Source organism: Anopheles merus, chromosome 2L, assembly GCF_017562075.2.
Source record: "Anopheles merus strain MAF chromosome 2L, AmerM5.1, whole genome shotgun sequence".
Classification (NCBI taxonomy): domain Eukaryota; kingdom Metazoa; phylum Arthropoda; class Insecta; order Diptera; family Culicidae; genus Anopheles; species Anopheles merus.
Window position 1 is genome coordinate 3,075,773 of NC_054083.1, and position 18,786 is coordinate 3,094,558.

The window sequence follows — 18,786 nt, forward strand, 5'->3', positions numbered from 1 at the left end:
CAAATTTGCTGTTCGAGAGAAAAAGAAGGCATGATAAAATTCTCCGAATGCCATGATTTCTTCCGTCGCTTTGCACAGCGGGGAGTAGCGCGTGAGTTGCCACGCATTCATAAAAATATTATAAAAAGCGCAACATAACGATTACACTTTCTCTTGCACTTTGGAAATTCAAGTTCAATATTCAGTCCACGCAAAATTATATCCGAAACTTCCGTTTTTGTTCAATACTTTATACTATAATAATAATAATATAATGTAACAGCTTAAAGCAGCAGTTAAAAATTTAAATACAGTTAAAATTTAAATAAAACTGAGAAGTTGAAATAAGTAAAATAAACAACTTTATTTTACTTTTAAAACTTACAATTTTTAATACTATTTTAATTTTTTCTAACAACTTTTTTAATTTTAATAGGTTGCTACCAGTATATGCGTTCATTATCATTTACCAAGCAACATGGTATAAGCGTATGAAGCAGGGACCATTGGAGTATAAATTTAACGATTACTGCTTAGAGCATTGGTGGACAAATTTATTATTTATAAATAATTATATTCAACCGACCAAACCCGTAAGTAAATTATTATTATCATCTATTGCATGGGTCTATCATCTTCCAAACTGCGGAAACTGCGGTCTCCAAACCACGATGACTTTGTAAAGGTTAAAATAAATATTATAATATTTTGACTTAAAAATATTTTTTTACTTTCCTTAAAAGAAAATCAAGCCTTCATAATACGAAGCTGTACAAGTCTCGTTAGTATTTTGTTATAAAACGAGATTTAAACATTTACCCATCAGTTAAATGCAATCTTAAATGGCTCTCAACATAGTTATTTTCAACGCAATGCGGCCCTCGAGCTGAAAAAATTGGACACTCTTTATTTATTGATACCGTTATTATTCATATATTTTATAACCCATTGATCAGTGCCTTCAGTTCAGTTGGTATTTGGGTGCAGATTTTCAGTTGTTCCTGATTGGATCGGTTTTACTTATGGCAGTGTGGAAGTATCCTCTCATTAAGAATCCTTTGATAAGTTTGATGATTTTGGCTGCATTATCAACTCCGGCTTACGTGATCTATAATACATCAACCGATGCAACCATGAATTTTGACATGAGGTACGTAGTAAGAAAACTACAATACTTACACTACAAACTTTATTTGTTTAAAGATATTACTTACTGTACGAAATAATGTTCGTTTATATTTCAGGCATGCATTAGCTGAGCTTCGTACCTATGATCATTTTTTAAAATATTACTTGCCATCACACACAAACATTAGTAGTTATTTTTTTGGAATAATTGCCGCAATGATGTACATGAAATTTAATAGAAGCGATTCACAGCACATAATTAAACAATTACTTCAAAAACTGCTAACCTTCTCGTTGGTAATATTATTTAGTTTGAATATTTCTACAACTTTCCTACCATTTGTTAACATTGATAACAAAAAATCTATCTTTAATGCGATCTTTGGTAGCCTCCTGAAATGTTCGTGGGGCTGTAGTTACAGTATATTATTTTTAGTTTTTGAACTGAAAAGTAAATCAAGGTTGATAAATGTATTATCTCATAATTTAATGCATTTTTTAGCTAAAATAAGCTATTGTGTGTACATAGTGCAATACTCAGTTATATACGGACTTTACACCAATTTCCATGTTCCTATGATTTACGGAGGATTCAATATGGTAAGATAATTCGGGTTTAAATTATGTAGGGTAACTGTACCAGTTTTCGGCAGTGCATCTATTATCGGCAGGGTAACTAATAACGTGAAATTATGCATAAACCAGGTAACATTTGACCCAAAACTAGTTAATTTGGCCTAGTTGCAGGATTTCGCAACAGAATCTTAGACGTGTATACTGACTGCAAGGCACATTTAAAGGTTTTCATACACATTTAGATACATAATTCTGTTCTCTTTTGATGTCTTTTTACTAATACTCTATATGACCGTGTTGCTATCTTGGCACAGGTTGCTATCCAATTCTTATCCCGGTTCATAGCCCATTCATATTTTTGTTTTATCTACAATATGTGGTAAATGTTACTGTTTCCATTACATTAGCAACCATGGTCCACTTTTTTCTCAGTATGTTTGACTATCGGCTGGACTCTTGGTACAGTCGTCAACTCGTACGACTTAACAACATGTCAAAAAGTTCCAATTACGTATCCAAGTACGTATAACTGACCATTATCCTGTTATGGGTTATCAAAAAGTTATTGAAACCCAATCCCCGATGTGGTACAGGCAGGTCATGACCGACAACGGTTGTTGTGGCAAAGAAGAAGATGTTTGACTACTCCGCTATCATTGACCATTTTTACAATCACATACGACATACAAAAATTTAATTTAGTCGTTCTTTTTTACAGAGACTTTGAGCCAATTGGCCACATTCGCCTCTTTTAATTCCATTTGTGGTTTGCAAATTATCTTATAACGGGTAGTCTCGGTTTACTTAAAGCTATCCGTTGATTTTATTATCTGTTAAAATTGTGGCTTTGGTTAGAGTTGTTTAAAAAAGTTAGTAATATGAAGGAATTTTAAAAGTTTACACTGGCAATCGCTGTCTGGTGAGAGGATGGTGTCGATGCTGTGGTCCAATTTGCAGGTGATGCGTTCTGCTGTATAACCATGGCATTCGGTTAAGATGTGACGTATGGTAATGTCTACGCCACAGAAAATTTAGTCGTTCTGGAATAGCTACTTCATATGATATATGGATCACATGTTCATATGATATATGGATCCGAGTCTCCCATCCACAGGGCTCACTGTCGCGACTTATTATTGACACGTCCCCACCTTCTGCAAGATTGTTTGAGCTCCAAGCAACCATGTATGTCCATGAGTGCCAGATGCTAATGAAAACAATTAAAGTAACTTCATTCAACTTTCTTGCGTTATCATTTTCCGATATATAAAAGAACCCCTGACCTAGGAATATCCTTATTCCGTGTATGTTATTGTCCCATTACTTTTCCCTATAGGAGTTGCTGTTCATTTCAGGTTTTTACTTCAGTTTAGTTATTATGCCACTGCTGAACCAAAAGATAATTTTCCCGAAAGATATACTTTCAATGGATGAATAAATATTAAAATTCATTTATTCAATTTTTGCTTTTTTTCAACTGTTTAACACAACTCGTACAAAGCCTTATCCACCCATCTGCGTATGGAGGTCCAACCCATGGGAAATATAAACCCGTTATATGCATGTTTTTAAGATCTTCATTTGGACCTAGTTTTTCAGCTCCAATGAGTTCACTATTTTAGATTGTACAAGAATTTTCGGATTAGTCTATAATGAAAAATTGTATTTGTTCAACGTTCATAGTGTACGATTTTGCAATCCTTCCAAGCGAGCGTTTTATTTCACTTGGATGATAGTTCAAAGCAAGTATTTATTTGTTTTACTTTTTGTTAAAAAATTTTGTGCTACACAACACTACTACGCATGATCAAATGGATGGAACGGGGTATAATCTCTACCACAGAATTATTTAGATTAACTTGGAATAATTTGATAATTGTTGATACACTTACAACACGTTGGTAGAAGAAAACTATGATGCCTTTCGATTTGAATACATACCTCAATGATTCAATAAATCTACCATTGCTTGTTACCTCGAAGACAGGCATCCTCTTGTAATGTGATCGAACGTACGCGGGGCCGTCGAGTACTATGTTTGCAGGGAGTCAGTTTTTACTGATATGAATCGAGGTGGAGCGAACTGTTCAAACCAGACTGATTGAACCCGGCATTTTATCGTCCAGGCGATCATGGAAACCCCGAAGGGGTGTACAAATTGTGTTGCTGTTTTGTTCTGTGGCAATTACTTGTTTTTTGTTTTGTATTTTACTAGGTGAGGTGTGTCTATGTGGTTTTAATTTACAATGTGTCTGGAAGTGTGCGAGGTGTTTTTGTCGCTGGGTGCTTATGCTGCAGTTTTGATGTATTGCGCCAAAAGGTTTCAAATGGGTGTCTTCGTTACCGCGCTTGCACGTTGCTATGTGTTCTCGGTGACGATTGCTTTTGCTTATGTTGCCTGTTTCGGTTGTTTTTGCATGGACTGTGTGGCCTGAACTCTTCGGGTTTGTTGCCCTGGTCTGATTTGCTGAATGTGTTATAAATGTTTTACAATAGTGTGATTTGTTACCATGTGTCTATAGCTGATAGTGTGTATTATAATATGTTCTGTATAGCAGATATGCTACACCCTTTATGAAATAAAACCATCCAAGCACCCATATTTGGTTAGCAACACTGTTCTATAGTGAGTAACTTTTTCGTACACAGAGTTTCTATAGTGAACGAGCGTCACCTACGAGCGTAACGTGAGCGTAACCTGAGCGTCACCTCTTACTTAGTTTTGTTTAGGGAGACTAGCTAATAATTATTAGCTAATAGCTAATTTTTGTATCACTTGATACTGTATTCAAACACTTTCACATGCAGTCCTGTTTCCTCTATCTTTATCGATATTTTCTTTTACGATCGAGCACATCGCCCTTACATGGCCTGAACAACAATTCTCCATGATGTTCGGTCCCTAGTTGCAGCATCTCAACCATGTAGATATCCGATCTCCGACAAAACTTACTTTATCTGATCCAGATTACCAACCCCTTCTTGGCGAGACATAATTTCGGTATCCTCATAACATGCCCCAGCGATCGTACCCTGTCAGCCTTCACCATCTTCAAGGTGCTCTATCCGCCGTACAGCACAGCAAACTCGTTGTTCATCCTTTTCCTCCAAACTTCATGCTCGAACACACCACCAAAAGTGGTCGGAAAATGCGTAGCTCAAACACGTTCAAAGCGTTTGCGTCTTCCGCTCGAATGATCCAGGACTCGTGTCCATAGAGGACCACCGGACGAATCAATGTGCGTTATATCTCACATTTCATGCGGACTGAGTCTTCTGGATCTCAGCAGTCGATGAAGCCCATAGTATACACGATTCCCCTGCACGGAATTTGCTACTGATGTTGTTGTTCGAAGTAACAACCATACCGAGATAGAAGAACTCCTCTACGACCTCGAGACTGTCGCCGTCAACTAATAAACTGTTCCCCAGTTGGTCTGAGTCTGATCAATGATTGTTGATTTGCATTTGAGTCACCTGCGTTTATACGCCTCACACACCTTCGCTGTTTCTCAATAATGAAACATTAACCATTTGAAAGTTATGAAACAATTTCTTCGGCTGCATAAAAAATGACACCTTCCAGGGCGATGTTGAAGAGCAGACATTAGAGTCCGTCACCTTGTCTCAGAATCTGTGTTCGTCAACAGTACCCTGAGCGTTTCGGACGATTCTGACATCAAGTTTGATACTCTTTCCTTGCACTGCACCTCGTTCATAGTGGCTTCTACCATCCGGATCAACTTCCCAAGAAAGTGGTACCGCTGCATGATATTCTATAGCTCATACCGGGCTAAGGTTTTGTAGGCTGCCTGAAGTCGATGAATACGTCAGTCGTGGATTTGCCTCCAATAAACCCTGCTTGGTAGCTGCCGACGAAACTTGTAGCTAGGGACGCATACGTGCAGAACGTGGTCTGGGGCAGGATCTTGAAGGCAGCATTAAAGACTGTGATGGCACGAAAACTCGAGCATTGCAGCTTGTCGTCTGTTTTTTAATTGAAATGTCATGGGTGAATGAAACCCAGCGTCCACTCATTTCTAGCAGTTCTTTCTGTTTCCAGATTCTTATAATTTTGAATACACCAATCATTTCGAGGGTAAGCCTCACCGGCCCTGTATTGAAGAGCTTGGCCTCTAGCTCATCACTGCCAGCAGACTTATTGTTTTTAAACTGCTTGATAGATGGCGAAGTTACCTTGTCGTCTGTACAGTTACTGTTGCTGGTGTTATTGATGTTTCCCATTCAAACAATCGGAATTTCGATTCGAGCGAAATTCGCAATTCGGTTTCAAAAATGTGTTTCTATCATTTTATATTTGGCGTACCGTCCTATGCGAACATGCCGGTCTATAAGACTTTCGAGACTGAATTCAATCCTTGCTACGGGGGGACGGTCCATTCTAAGCTTGAACCCATGACGAGTATGTTATTGAGTCGTTCGAGTTGATGATTGTACCACGGGATCGCCCCATCGTGTTCTATCGTGTTACAGGTTCTTTTTCAAGACTGATACCATCCTAAACCTTTTTTTGATTTATCTGATTAACAACATTTAGAAATCAACTTATCTGGATATCTGAAGATGTTATCACATTTTAAATTTATTTTACATCACACTAATTAAAATTAATCGTAATGTGGTAGCAAATCCCATTGACAGAACTGATTGTCCTCCTTTGCACAAACTACCATCAATAAGTTCAACCTGGTACTGAATTTTACTTACTTTCCGTTCCGCCTACATTAACTGAATTTAAGTTGAATTTAACCAAATATACACGAAGCAAATGGGGCGTTCCCGTGGTATATTCGTCAACTCGAACGACTCAATAACACGCCCGCAATGGGTTCAAGCCCGGAACGGACCGTCCCCCCGTAGTAAGGACTGACTATGCGGCTATGTGTTGTGTCCGCACAAAACAACATGAGAGCCGGTGGTGTACGGCACAAACAGAATATGTGATTTATTCTACTCTTTGGTATGGTAATAAATAAACACGTATATAAATAATAACGCATACACACACACGCAATGCGGGGAGAGGACGACTTGTCCTGCTCGCGCCGCGATCCTCACTGAGGACGTCACAGGATGACAGTCCTGCTATCAACAGTTCTCAGGATGAGGCAGCGGTCTGTCCACAACACTATGTGGTATTGAATAAAGTCTTGAAAGCTTGTATAGGCCGGCATGTCCTCGTAGGATGTTTACACCAATCAGAAGAAGAAGAAGAACACGATACAAAATTGATCTAATTTTTGCTAAGTTTTCAACTCAACTGTTCATCAATACTGTTGTGTGTCTGATAAGATTTTTGTCAACCGCAATATTTCTTAGAACACGAAATTCAATCTGTGCACTGCTTCCATTCATGAGGGCAGAGTACAGTTGATCGTAATGATTGTTCATCTCCCATCAAAAGACACACGGACCGCCACCGGCGTACGGGAAAGTTCGCTGGTGGTCCCTGTAGACCGCTATAGGACTGAACGTGTTAATCTGTGCTCTACCTTCTGCAGGATTTTATTGTATAAAATGTGATTTGACTGAATCAAACGCCATAGCTCTATGATTAACAACATGCATTCTGCTTAACATTCACGGGTGTGCTTTGAGTGTTTAAATGTAAATTGATAATCACTGGTTTTTGAGTTTCATAAATTATAGATGATGAGTCCTGCAGTACTTGGGCGTTAATGTTTATTTGTTTATTTGTAGATGTTAAGTGATTGGCCATCATTGGCCTTATCACTGATCTTATAAACTAAACTTATAATAACATAAACATCACGGTACAATGTAACATCAGCACAAAATAAATAACACAGAGTATCACAGCAAGAAAAACAGGTTAACTTAGAGAATTCCAGTCAAAAGAGTCATAATGTGCATTAAATCTGATAGCCATCGCAGTCAAAGGTTGATTATCGCTATATGCACGTCTAGTTTGGTCAACTCTTAGTAGCCTAAAGTTTCTTAAAATACGAGCAGGTACGTGGAAATTAACTCTAGCTAAAAGGTCCGGTGAATCTATCTCTCCTAGGATGATTTTTTTCATGAACAAGATTTGCACCGTTGTGCGACGAGTAGCGAGAGATTCGAGTCCAAAAATTAAACACCGGGCATGATAACTAGGTCTCGCTGCTACGTTACGCCAGGGTGTGAACCGTAAGACCTAACGGGTGAATTTTTTCTGCACTGACTCAATCTTATTCGACCATAACGACGACGATGGGCACCAAACTACTGAGGAGTATTCTAAGATGGATCTGACTAGTGATTTGTAGAGTGCGACAAGACAATGTGGGTCGGAGAATTCTCTCGACTGCCTGCGTATAAATCCTAGCATTCTGTTCGCTCTATCAATAATTTCGTTATGGTGCACATGAAAGTCAAGTTTACGGTCAAGAGTAACTACTAAGTCTTTTACTGCACTGTGTCGTCGTAATTGTGTACCGGAGATGCAGTAGTTAAACACTATTGGACAATTACAACGGTGAAACGACATGGACAAACATTTATCAACAGAAATTTGTAGGTCGATGTTCAGACACCAGTCGGAAAAAGAGTCGATCGATGCTTGCAGGACGAGACAATCACCAAAACACCTCACAGGAAAAAAAGTCTAAGATCGTCTGCATACAATAAACATTCAGATTCCCTTACTACAGTAGTAACGTCATTGAAAAATAGAGAAAACAGCAAGGGTCCAAGGTTACTACCCTGTGGCACGCCTGAACAACTCACGAATTCCCTAGATGTCATACATTCAACTTTGACGCGATATCGACGATTGGTGAGGTAAGATTCGAACCACTCCACTAAAGGGGTAGAGAATCCAAGACGAGCAAGCTTCGCCAACAGCAAGCGTTGATTCACCCGATCAAAGGCAGCCTTAAGGTCGGTATAGATGACATCCATCTGGGCTCCCAAAGCGAATGCAGCATGGCAGTGAGATACAAACTCCACCAACTCAGAAGTTTATACTCAAGAAACGGCGCCACAGTGGTAACAATTTGAGTCCGATATTGAATGAGTGTAAAACCGTTTTTAAACGACAGCGTTGTAATTGTGTATATTACAATGTTGCTAAAATTAACACCTTATAAAAGCCAATCGGTATTAATCACTTTTTTCTATGATATTTTGCATGAATTTTTCAAGGGCTATGTCGAACATGCATTTGTATAAATCATCATCGTCATCATTTTTTTTACATAATCAACTTCATTTCCAGTCATATGCCGATGTATGCTTATGATCAAACATCTGAATATAGTTGTTAATCGACTTGCGATTCGGTTTCCCCCTTGCTATGGGATCACACACATCATTGGCTGATTTCGGAAAATAAAAAAGAGAATTCGCTCGTTGTTAATTTTGGATTTCTTGCCGGAGCACTTCCGTACGTTATTTATTTAAACTCCCATTCACAGCTACGCTACTGCGATGCATGTTCTTCTTATTTTTTATATGTACTTTTTTGTTTTTTTTTTTGCTTTTTTTGTAGTGCCTGTTGCGCCTGTCCATCTTCTCTCCTACTCGATTGCGTTCGGCTTGTACAACTGGACGTTTAGTCCTGTACTTGCTTGGTCCATTCATAACGTACATTTCCTAAACCCTTCTTGAAACGGGATACTGCACACGCCCATCGTTTTGTTTTTAGGTGCGAGATGAGCCACCCTTTTCCTTCTGTCTTCTTGAGTGGTTCCGTTGTTTCAAAAGCTATAGGTAAAAGAAAAACGGCTGGGTAATTTATTTGCTAACAGCTGCGAATGATATCGATGTGCGATAAAATACTCATTATACTGTATGGATCTTCATCTGTGTTCATCTTCATACTGTATGGATCTCCATCTGTGTTACCGTTAGATGTCCTTGAAGTTATTAGATTGGATCACGCTGGTCAAGGATTCATACACACATGAAAAAGATGCATTGTTTATGGTTAGTACTACAAACATACGAAAAATTATTCAACTTACCAAACAGGGCGCGTTTCAAATTGATTAGACGAAAGCATCATTTTCGCAAATATCGACATGCCTTTCCTTTCCCCAAGCTCGATTCACCTCAACACACGTTTGATCAACACCCAAGCAATTCAATTGATACACAAAACTTGGCCCAGCACCAGTTAAAACAGTTTCAACGGCTTTAAAAAAATATTTCACAAAAAAAAAACAAATACAAATCCATCAACCAGATCGAATCCGTACGGTTGAAAGTGACTGCTAGATCAAAACAACCGGTCAGCAAAAGTGCCCGAGTACGGTGCACGTGTACGAAGAAGAGCAATCAATGAGAAACACGCCGTCTCCGTAACGGCGTCACCATAACACCGTCACAAGTAACGGCGTCATCCCGTTGCCATGGTAGCGTTACGCTACCTCGTAATGCTCGTTACATCGTCGTGTTTTGGGTGACTAGGGTGATATTTTTTTCTTTTTTATCTATTCCTGTTCATTTTTCTCTCTTTACGTTGTATTTGGCGCAATGTACTTGAAATGATTAAAGTGATTATGTTCGGAAATCATAAATGTTACGTCATGGTACATTGTCTGATGATATGTTTAGTAGGATGACTGTAATCATCAACCAAAATTAAAAAAAAATAACAAAATAATTTAAAAACACGTTTCCAATACACTAAAATTAAAAATAAATTTCCCACAAACTTGTTTTTTTCTTTTCTGTTCCGCGTAAGTCTAAAATGATGTTTTGCAACTAAAAAACATTTAATAAAGGACCCAAGCCAATTTTTTTATGAGAATTATTAACATATGGCCGTTTCTTTCAAATCTTCTAGAGAGGAGCTCTCTCATACACATCGATGAACTTTTGATCCCTTGTACACACCTTGTTGTTCATTGTGCTACATTTGAAGCCGTTAAAACTGGAAGATAATGCAAAATGTTCATGAAGCAGTCATGGTCGAATGGTTATAGTGCCTTGATTGTATTAAGACGGTCCGAGTTTGATTCTCTATTTATTTTTTATTAATGAACAAAAAAAATATAGAGCTCAGAAAGCTCTGACCCCATCAATAACTATTAGAAATGCATTTGTTTTAGTTATTTTTTTTCTGTGACTTATTCAATGAATAATACAGAACCCTTCATACAAGAAAACCAGTATAGCGCACGATCTTCATCGTAATAATCTATCTTCTCGTAACAGCCGAAGAGTGCAGACGTGTCCTACCAAGCGCTCCTCGCCTGACCCGAATGTTATACCTCCGTGATCAGTGCAATGCAGAATTTCCTGCGTCCATGCAGTGCTTGCTGGAAAGTGTTGTTCGTGTTTGGTGTTTCAGGAGTTTTGTGCTGTAGTGTAGTTCGTGTTGGGAAAAAAACCAAACTTAGACATTCTTTTAAGTTGTTCGTTGTTTTCACAGCGAGACGTTAAAGTAAAAATCTAAACATTTATAAGAACTATCTCAATCTTTTCTCAAAGCGCTACGTAAAGTGTTGTGGCCCAAGGTTGTAGCCTGTTTCGTTAGTGCAGACAGTGGAAGTCTCTAGGAAGTGAGTGTTTAAAGACATTAGTCTGGTGGACTCTCATAAGACATTTGCGGTCAGAAGTGAAGTGGTATTGTGGTGCAGTGGACATTGTGAAAACATTGTGACAGTGACGTTTTTCAAGTGCCAGTGCTGAGAGGGCCGACGATAGCTCGCACCATTCTCCTGCCGCGAGGGCTCATCCCCCTCCCGGCACGAGTTCTTGGGCTAGGACATACCAGGCTTGGTTTAACGGCGAGAAAGGAGAGCTGATGTATCTGGTTCTGACCACCGAAGAAGGAAAGCCGCTACCAGACCTGTTCATCGTAGGCAAAAGTCTACAACAACATGTTGGACGACCAGTAGAAGATAACCTGATTAATAATAATTCCAAATACCTTTTGAAAACTCGATCATTGTCCCACTACAAAAAGCTATAAACGCTAACTAAACTTATTAACGGAACACTTATCACCATTTTACCCCACACTATACTTAGTATCGTCCAATGCGTAATTTTCTCTACCGACCTTAAACATATGAAGGATGAAGCAGTTCTAGCAAATTTAAAAGACCAACAAGTTACTGAAGTGCGTCGTTTTACTAGTAAAGTGAATAGTTCAATAATCCCCTCTGTCTCCGCCTTGGCCCACTCCAAGTGATTCCCCGTACATATTATCCCAAACCCATCCTTTGTCTTAATTGTGCTCAATATGGTCATACCAGGCTGAGATGCAAAACCTCACAGGTTTGATACAATTGTGGTATTCCTGCCCATGGTGAATGCACTGCTCCACTGAAACGTGTTAATTGCAAAGGCCCATTGCAAATCCTGCCTATTTAATCTTAAGGAACTTCTTCTTTTTGGCTCAACAACCGTTTTCGGTCAAGGCCTGCCTGTACCACTTGTGTGGGGTTGGCTTTCAATGACTTTTGGATTACCCCCCATAGCAGGATAGTCAGTCCTGCGTATGGCGGCACGGTCTAGTTGGGGCTTGAACCCATGACGGGCATGTTGTTAAGTCGTACGAGTTGACGACTGTACCATGAGACCGGCTTACGCCGGCTTACGCTATGTTAAGGAACAGGAAGTCATTAAATATAAAATTGAGTACAATGTGTCTTTCTTTGAAGCACGAAACTACATAGATTTCCAACTACATAAACAGAGCGCAGTTCAACAAAGGCTCAAGCTGTGTCCCCCAATCCACAAACTAACGTTTCCCCTTCCACTAAACGAAGAAATAGCCGATCTTAAAAAACTAAATGAAGAACTTAAAAAAAAATTACTTCACCGTTGCCACCCCTAACCCAAAAGACGAAATTATTGCTCAATTTAAACAAGAAAATGCTAATCTAAATAAGAAAATTGATCATCTGGACGGAAGCAAAGCGACCTCTTCAAAAGCGCTTAAAAAACGAGCCCTCTCAAAAGGTTCCTCTTCCTCCGGGGAAGAAACTTCCCTCCCTCCCAAAAAACCCTCAACAAAAAGTCTCTCTGATCTCCCATCCCTTTCCCTTCCTCTTCCAATCCCCTCAATTCTGAGAGAGAGGAGCCCCTTCTCTCACCCAATAATGCCCCATTCATTGAGGTGAGGAGGTCAGAGAGGAGGAAAGCTTCTAAGCCACAATGACCACATGCACCACACCTTCTTTTTTAACAACTTCAAACATTCATTCTACTAATTCCCATCCTCCGTTATATAACAATACACCTTTGTTTGCCATATCCTGGAATATCAGGAGCCGTAACTCTGATGAACTAAAAATTCTAATTACCCGTCACAACCCAAAAATAGTCGCTTTACAAGAAATAATGACCATAACAAACCTAAACAGTTACTAACCAAACCTCCATGCAATAATTATACCTGGCATTTTTTCCAAACACCAACCAACATGCATCACTCCGTTGGCACAAAAACACATACCCTGTAACCCTGTTAATATTTTTACCAACATACCCGCAATAGGCGTTAAAATATCTTCACCAATAGAATCCACAATTGTTAGTCTGTACCATCCCCCTTCTCTATCCCCTTCTATTTTTGCTCAGGAAATGGAAACTCTGTTACCACAGTTACCATTCATAACACCACAGCCACACGTACCTGTACCACTGCGTGGTACAGTGGGCATGGTACTATTTTAGATTTTTGTGCTCTCTCCTCTTCTATAGCTTCTAGTTTTTTTTCTGTTTCCATTCATAAGCTACAGCTTATTACAGTCAGCTACAAACCTTGCTTACTTACTTATCCGGCGCTACAACCGCTTTTCGGTCTTGGCCTGCCTCAGGAGTGTCCGAAATCGCTCACGGTCTCGCGCCTTCGTCTGCCAGTCCGTTATCCCGGCCTTAATGGCGGACGCCTCCATGCCATCTTGCCACCTCAATTTGGGCCTACCACGCCTCCTCTGTCCTTGTGGACGGCCTAAAAAGACTTATAGCTCGTCATTATAGCTGCTCAATTGTCCTTCCACACATACGAGGCCAAGTATCCTTCTGAGTATCTTCCTTTCGAACGCGGCTAAGAGAGTTTCGTCAAATTTGGACAGTGTCCATGTCTCAGAGGCGTATGTGAGTACTGGTACTATGTAGGTACTATATAGTCCCAGATTCGTCTGTCGCGACAGGTTCTTTGAGGTGAATTGATTTTTCGGCTTTCAACGGCTACAAACCAACAGCCCGCAAAAAACATCCCAGTTGGAAATATGAGGAGATACTTTTATGATCTACACCACATAATTTTATATCTAATTTTCTAAGCCATAAATTGGGCCGGTCTGGTGGTACAGTCGTCAACTCGTACGACGTAACAACATGCCCGTCATGGGTTCAAGTCCCGAATAGACCGTACCCCCATACGTAGGATTGACTATCCTACTATGGTAACAATAAGTCACTGAAAGCCAAGCTCACTTCATTAGTGGGTACTGGCAGGCCTTGACCGACAGCGGTTGTTGTGCCAAAGAAGAAGAAGAAGAAATTCGTCTTTGAGTCTAGACCCCTTCCATCCATTGACGCTTCCGACCAAAAATACAATAGTCTTTTTTTCTTGATGAGTTTAATTGGGCTATAAATGGGCTATAAAATAAATGCCGTGGCATGTCTTTGCCCTAAAAACATTGAATGCTTCAGAATCTCCCCTACCGGTCCAAAACAGTCCTCCTTCAGATTTACAATAATATTTGGTATTCTGAAAACATACCGGATGACTGGAAAACCTTTTTCACAATTCCCATTCCAAAACCCAACAAACCACCTTATGCAATAGATAGCTACCCCGTTAGATAGATAGATAGATAGATACCCAGTTTCTCTCCTTAATTGCATTGGCAAAATCATGGAGCGAATGGTTAATAGAAGCCTGACGCAAGAATTAGAAGACCGGATCCTCCTTAGTACCATTCAACAAGCCTTTAGAGGTGGAAAACGTACTGAGACATACAGGCCTATTATATAGGCGCCCAGGTCGGTTTCCAAGCCGCCCTCACCTCAGCTGTAGCAGCTATCGGCAAGCTCATTGAGCCTATTGTAGCCCAAGTTCGCAGTGGTTTTACCCTCCTTCAAACTGCATCCACGCCTCACATTCGGAATCCTGATCCTCGACCGGCTACTGGTAGAAAGCGGAGGCGCGTAATCGAGGATTCGGCATCTCCTGGTGTAAACAGAATTGTAAACAGTCGCGGTAACATCCTTTGTGCCGCGTCATCGCCAAACGCATACACCAATACCACGATTGCCGTCCAGCCGGCACCTACACAACCGCATGAACTGTTGGGAACCGATCCGTTATCATCACCGCTTCAAGCTGCACCTCGTGAGCCATTCACAGATAGGATCTGGATCCGCCTATCCCGCTTATCAACGGCCGTCACTGTGGAACAAGTGGTCGCTTCTGTAAAGCGTCGCTTAGCCACCGATGACGTTATAGCGTATTGCCTGCTGAGAAGAGGGGTTAGTGTGGACAGCATGAATTGGCTTTCATTCAAACTGAGAGTCCCGGCTATCCTTCGAGATGCGGCACTCACACCATCCACTTGGCCCGTCGGTATCGGTGTACGTGAGTTTTTTCCATCCCGTCAACACGACCACCAAACCTCATCTCCTATAGCCACCCGAAACCGCTTTACAACACGCACACCAGCTACTAGTACTGATCACCGCTACACCACACGCACACGAACAACGACTCACCGTTTAGCAGCACGCACGTCTACTCCACCTGGTCCTGAAACAACATCATCACAACAGTGTCACCCCCCGGTGAATGATACCTTGGAAGCACCCAACTCAACACTTGTTTCTGGACCGCCCTAAAACCACCGCGCTTCATCTCCGCACCTGCACCAGTCTACAATCGATCGCTTTTTTCTCAACTAGACGAAGTTCCGCTCATTGCACGCAACAAACACGCCAAGCCTCATGCTCTGACAACGCAGCTCAATTGACTTACCGTATACCCGCTTTATCCAACCGCCACAATGACAACGCTACCGCTGAGTATTTAAGCTGCTATTATCAAAACGTTAGAGGTTTGCCTACTAAAACAAAGAATTTCACCTAGCTGTATCGGAGGCTGACTTCGACCTCATCGCCCTCACGGAAACTTGGCTTGTTGACAACATTCCATCTGCTCTTCTCTTCAACAACAACTTCTCTGTTTACCGCTGTGATCGCTCTCTCAGCGGCTCTAGCTCTCGCGGTGGTGGTGTTTTGCTAGCCGTTTCTAACGCATACGAGTCGATAGAATTGCCTTCCCGTGATCGTTCCCTCGAGTATATTTGTGTGCGCGTCACCTGCAATAACGCACATCTGTACGTCATGGTAGTATACATTCCACCGCAGCTTAGCTCCGAGATATCGACTCTTCGCTCTCTACATGATTGTATCAGCGGCCTCACTCTCACACTGAAGCCTTCGGATCTGCTGTTTGTTATTGGCGATTTCGTCCTCGCCAGCATACTCATCAATCACGCACTATGAATCAACTGCGCGCTCACTGGCCAACAGCACCTTTGTGGATGGATTTAAATTTAACGGATTAGTGCAACTTAATCACATCAATAATTCGCACGGACGCATGCTTGACCTGCTCTACGCTAACAATGCTGCAGCTACATTGTGTTCGCCTGTCTTTCCAAGTGTTGTTCCGTTTGTACCTCTTAACTCCTACCATCCAGCGTTTGACTTCAATATACGTATTAACTCGTCGACCCGACGCAATTCGACGACTCGACAAAGCTCGACGACAACCGCATTTTATCGTTATAACTTTGCTAAAGCTGACTATGTGAAACTGAACGACATGATATCAATGTTTAACAATAGCTTTCATTGTTCCAATTTTGTTTCACTTGACGAAGCAGTATGTTCATTCTCGTCCTTCATGCTGCAAGCCTTTGGTGTATGCGTCCCAGTTCAGCGTCCTAAACCTAACCCCCCCTGGGCGGACCGCACACTCAAACGACTCAAACGTGTAAAAAGAGCTGCTTATCGTCACTACCAAACGCGCCGCTGCCAAAGATCTCGCTCGATCTACTTTGACACGCACTCTTTAGCAGCTGCAGCTATAACAGGTTTCGATATCACAGATATTTGAGTAAAATTCAACGTAACCTCTGCAGGTGGCCTGACTCGTTTTGGTGCTTCTACAACAGCAAAACAAAATCCACGCATACACCGAAATCCATTACGTACAATGTGCAATCTCTTCGCGGATCGCTTCGCAGATTGCTTTTCACCGACCACGAATAATACCGATACCATTGATGTTGCTCTCGTCAACACTCCGGTTGGCGCAATTAACATGAGCACTCCTTTCATCGACAGTGAGATCATTTTATCTGCCCTAGCGCAACTAAAGCCTTCCTCCGCTCCTGGACCCGACGGAATTCCTTCTACCGTGCTGAAACGCTGTCAAACGACAGTAGCACCTATCCTTGCAAAAATGTTCAATGCATCGCTAGCCAATGGCTACTTTCCCAAAACATGGAGGAAATCTTTGATGGTTCCTATTTACAAAAAGGGCGACAGGACAGATGCCATCAACTACCGGGGTATTACATCTTTGTGTGCCATTGCCAAGGTGTTCGAACTAGTAATATACAAGCATCTGCTACATGCATGCCGCAGCTACCTAAGCCCGTATCAACATGGATTCGTGCCAAAAAAGTCGACTACCACGAACCTGGTTGAATTTGTAACCTATTGCACTAGTCAAATTGATGCCGGAGCTCAAGTCGATGCAATTTATATAGATCTGAAAGCAGCATTCGACTCTCTTCCGCACGCAATTCTTCTCGCTAAACTCGATAAGCTAGGAGTTCCCAGCTCGCTCGTACAGTGGCTTAAGTCTTACCTAATTAATCGCACATACATCGTGAAAATTGATAAGCACATGTCCAAAGAAATAGTCAGCAGCTCGGGTGTGCCACAAGGAAGCAATATTGGCCCGCTTCTCTTCATATTGTTTATCAACGATGTTACCCTCGCTTTACCTCCCGACAGTATCAGTCTGTTTGCCGACGACGCAAAAATTTTTGCGCCTATTCACAACACAGTTGATTGTACATTCCTGCAAGCCTGCATCGAAATTTTCTGTTCGTGGTGCAAGCGTAATGGACTGACTATCTGCATCGAGAAATGCTACTGTGTGTCTTTTAGTAGATGCAGGAGCCCAGTGACTGGGACCTACTTCATGGACGGCACTGCAGTTAATCGACAAAATCATGCCAAAGACCTGGGCGTTCTGCTTGACTCTAGTTTGAACTTTAAACAGCATATCGATGACGTTGTAGCCAGAGGAAATCAATTACTTGGCGTGGTTATCCGGACAACTAATGAATTCCCCCAACCCCATGTGCATGAAAGCTGTCTACAACTGTATTTTTCGTTCGGTTCTGGAATATTCGTGCGTAGTCTGGAGCCCAACTACCGCTTCTTCAATTGCTCGACTTGAGGCGATTCAACGTAAGCTCACGCAATATGCCCTACGCCTACTTCCTGGCAGGATCGCAATAATCTTACTCCATATGCTGCGCGGTGCCGTCTTCTAGGCCTTGAACCTCTTTCGGTTAGAAGACGCAATGCACAGTGCTCTTTCATCACTGGATTGCTAAATGGCTCTATCGACTTATCGCCTTTGTTACATCGAGTCGATATCTATGCACCATCCCGAACACTTAGGTCTAGAGAAACTCTACGGCTCGCTCAACCCCGTTCCAGTGCTGGTCGGTCTGACCCTATGTTCCGCATGTCGGCTGTCTTCAACACTGTCTCGGATTGCTTCGACTTCGACATCTCAACTCAGTGCTTCAAGGAACGTCTCCGGCTTTTGCCGTGGCCGCAGTGAATTGGGATGCAAATCTTGGTTTTGCTATGTTTTTTTTGAATTGAACTGTTACATCTTAATTAGGCCATACGGCCCGTTAAAGATTAAATAAATAAATAAATAATAATAATATTGCGTTCGGCATTCGAGGAGATTCACTCGCACGTTCATTATGTTCATGCTCACAAATAATTTAAGCCACTATCTCAGTGTGTAATTAAGTTTAAAATAAGTTTATCAACACTCTCATCACTCATATTTACCCCATT

General features: G+C 41.2%; 1 protein-coding gene and 1 long non-coding RNA gene across 9 annotated transcripts in view; one reads left to right on the forward strand and one right to left on the reverse strand.

The window, feature by feature from the left end:
- LOC121592012 (O-acyltransferase like protein-like) overlaps nucleotides 1-18,786 on the forward strand; it is a 61,784-nt gene that overhangs the window by 33,894 nt on the left and 9,104 nt on the right. For 4 of the 8 annotated variants that reach the window (XM_041913200.1, XM_041913202.1, XM_041913205.1 and 1 more), the window contains 3 exons: nucleotides 416-572; nucleotides 936-1,129; nucleotides 1,224-1,707. The exons of 1 other annotated variant lie outside the window; for it this stretch is intronic. In XM_041913200.1, the coding sequence (XP_041769134.1) occupies nucleotides 416-572; nucleotides 936-1,129; nucleotides 1,224-1,707 (835 nt within the window). The remainder of the gene's footprint in view (nucleotides 1-415; nucleotides 573-935; nucleotides 1,130-1,223; nucleotides 1,708-18,786) is intronic. 3 more of the 8 variants (XM_041913206.1, XM_041913204.1, XM_041913208.1) reach the window with 3 other exon arrangements.
- LOC121592018 lies at nucleotides 9,015-9,899 on the reverse strand. The gene is made up of 3 exons (XR_006004615.1): nucleotides 9,672-9,899; nucleotides 9,487-9,588; nucleotides 9,015-9,411 (listed from the first exon to the last, which is right to left on the reverse strand). It is a non-coding gene; the product is annotated as an uncharacterized LOC121592018 (long non-coding RNA).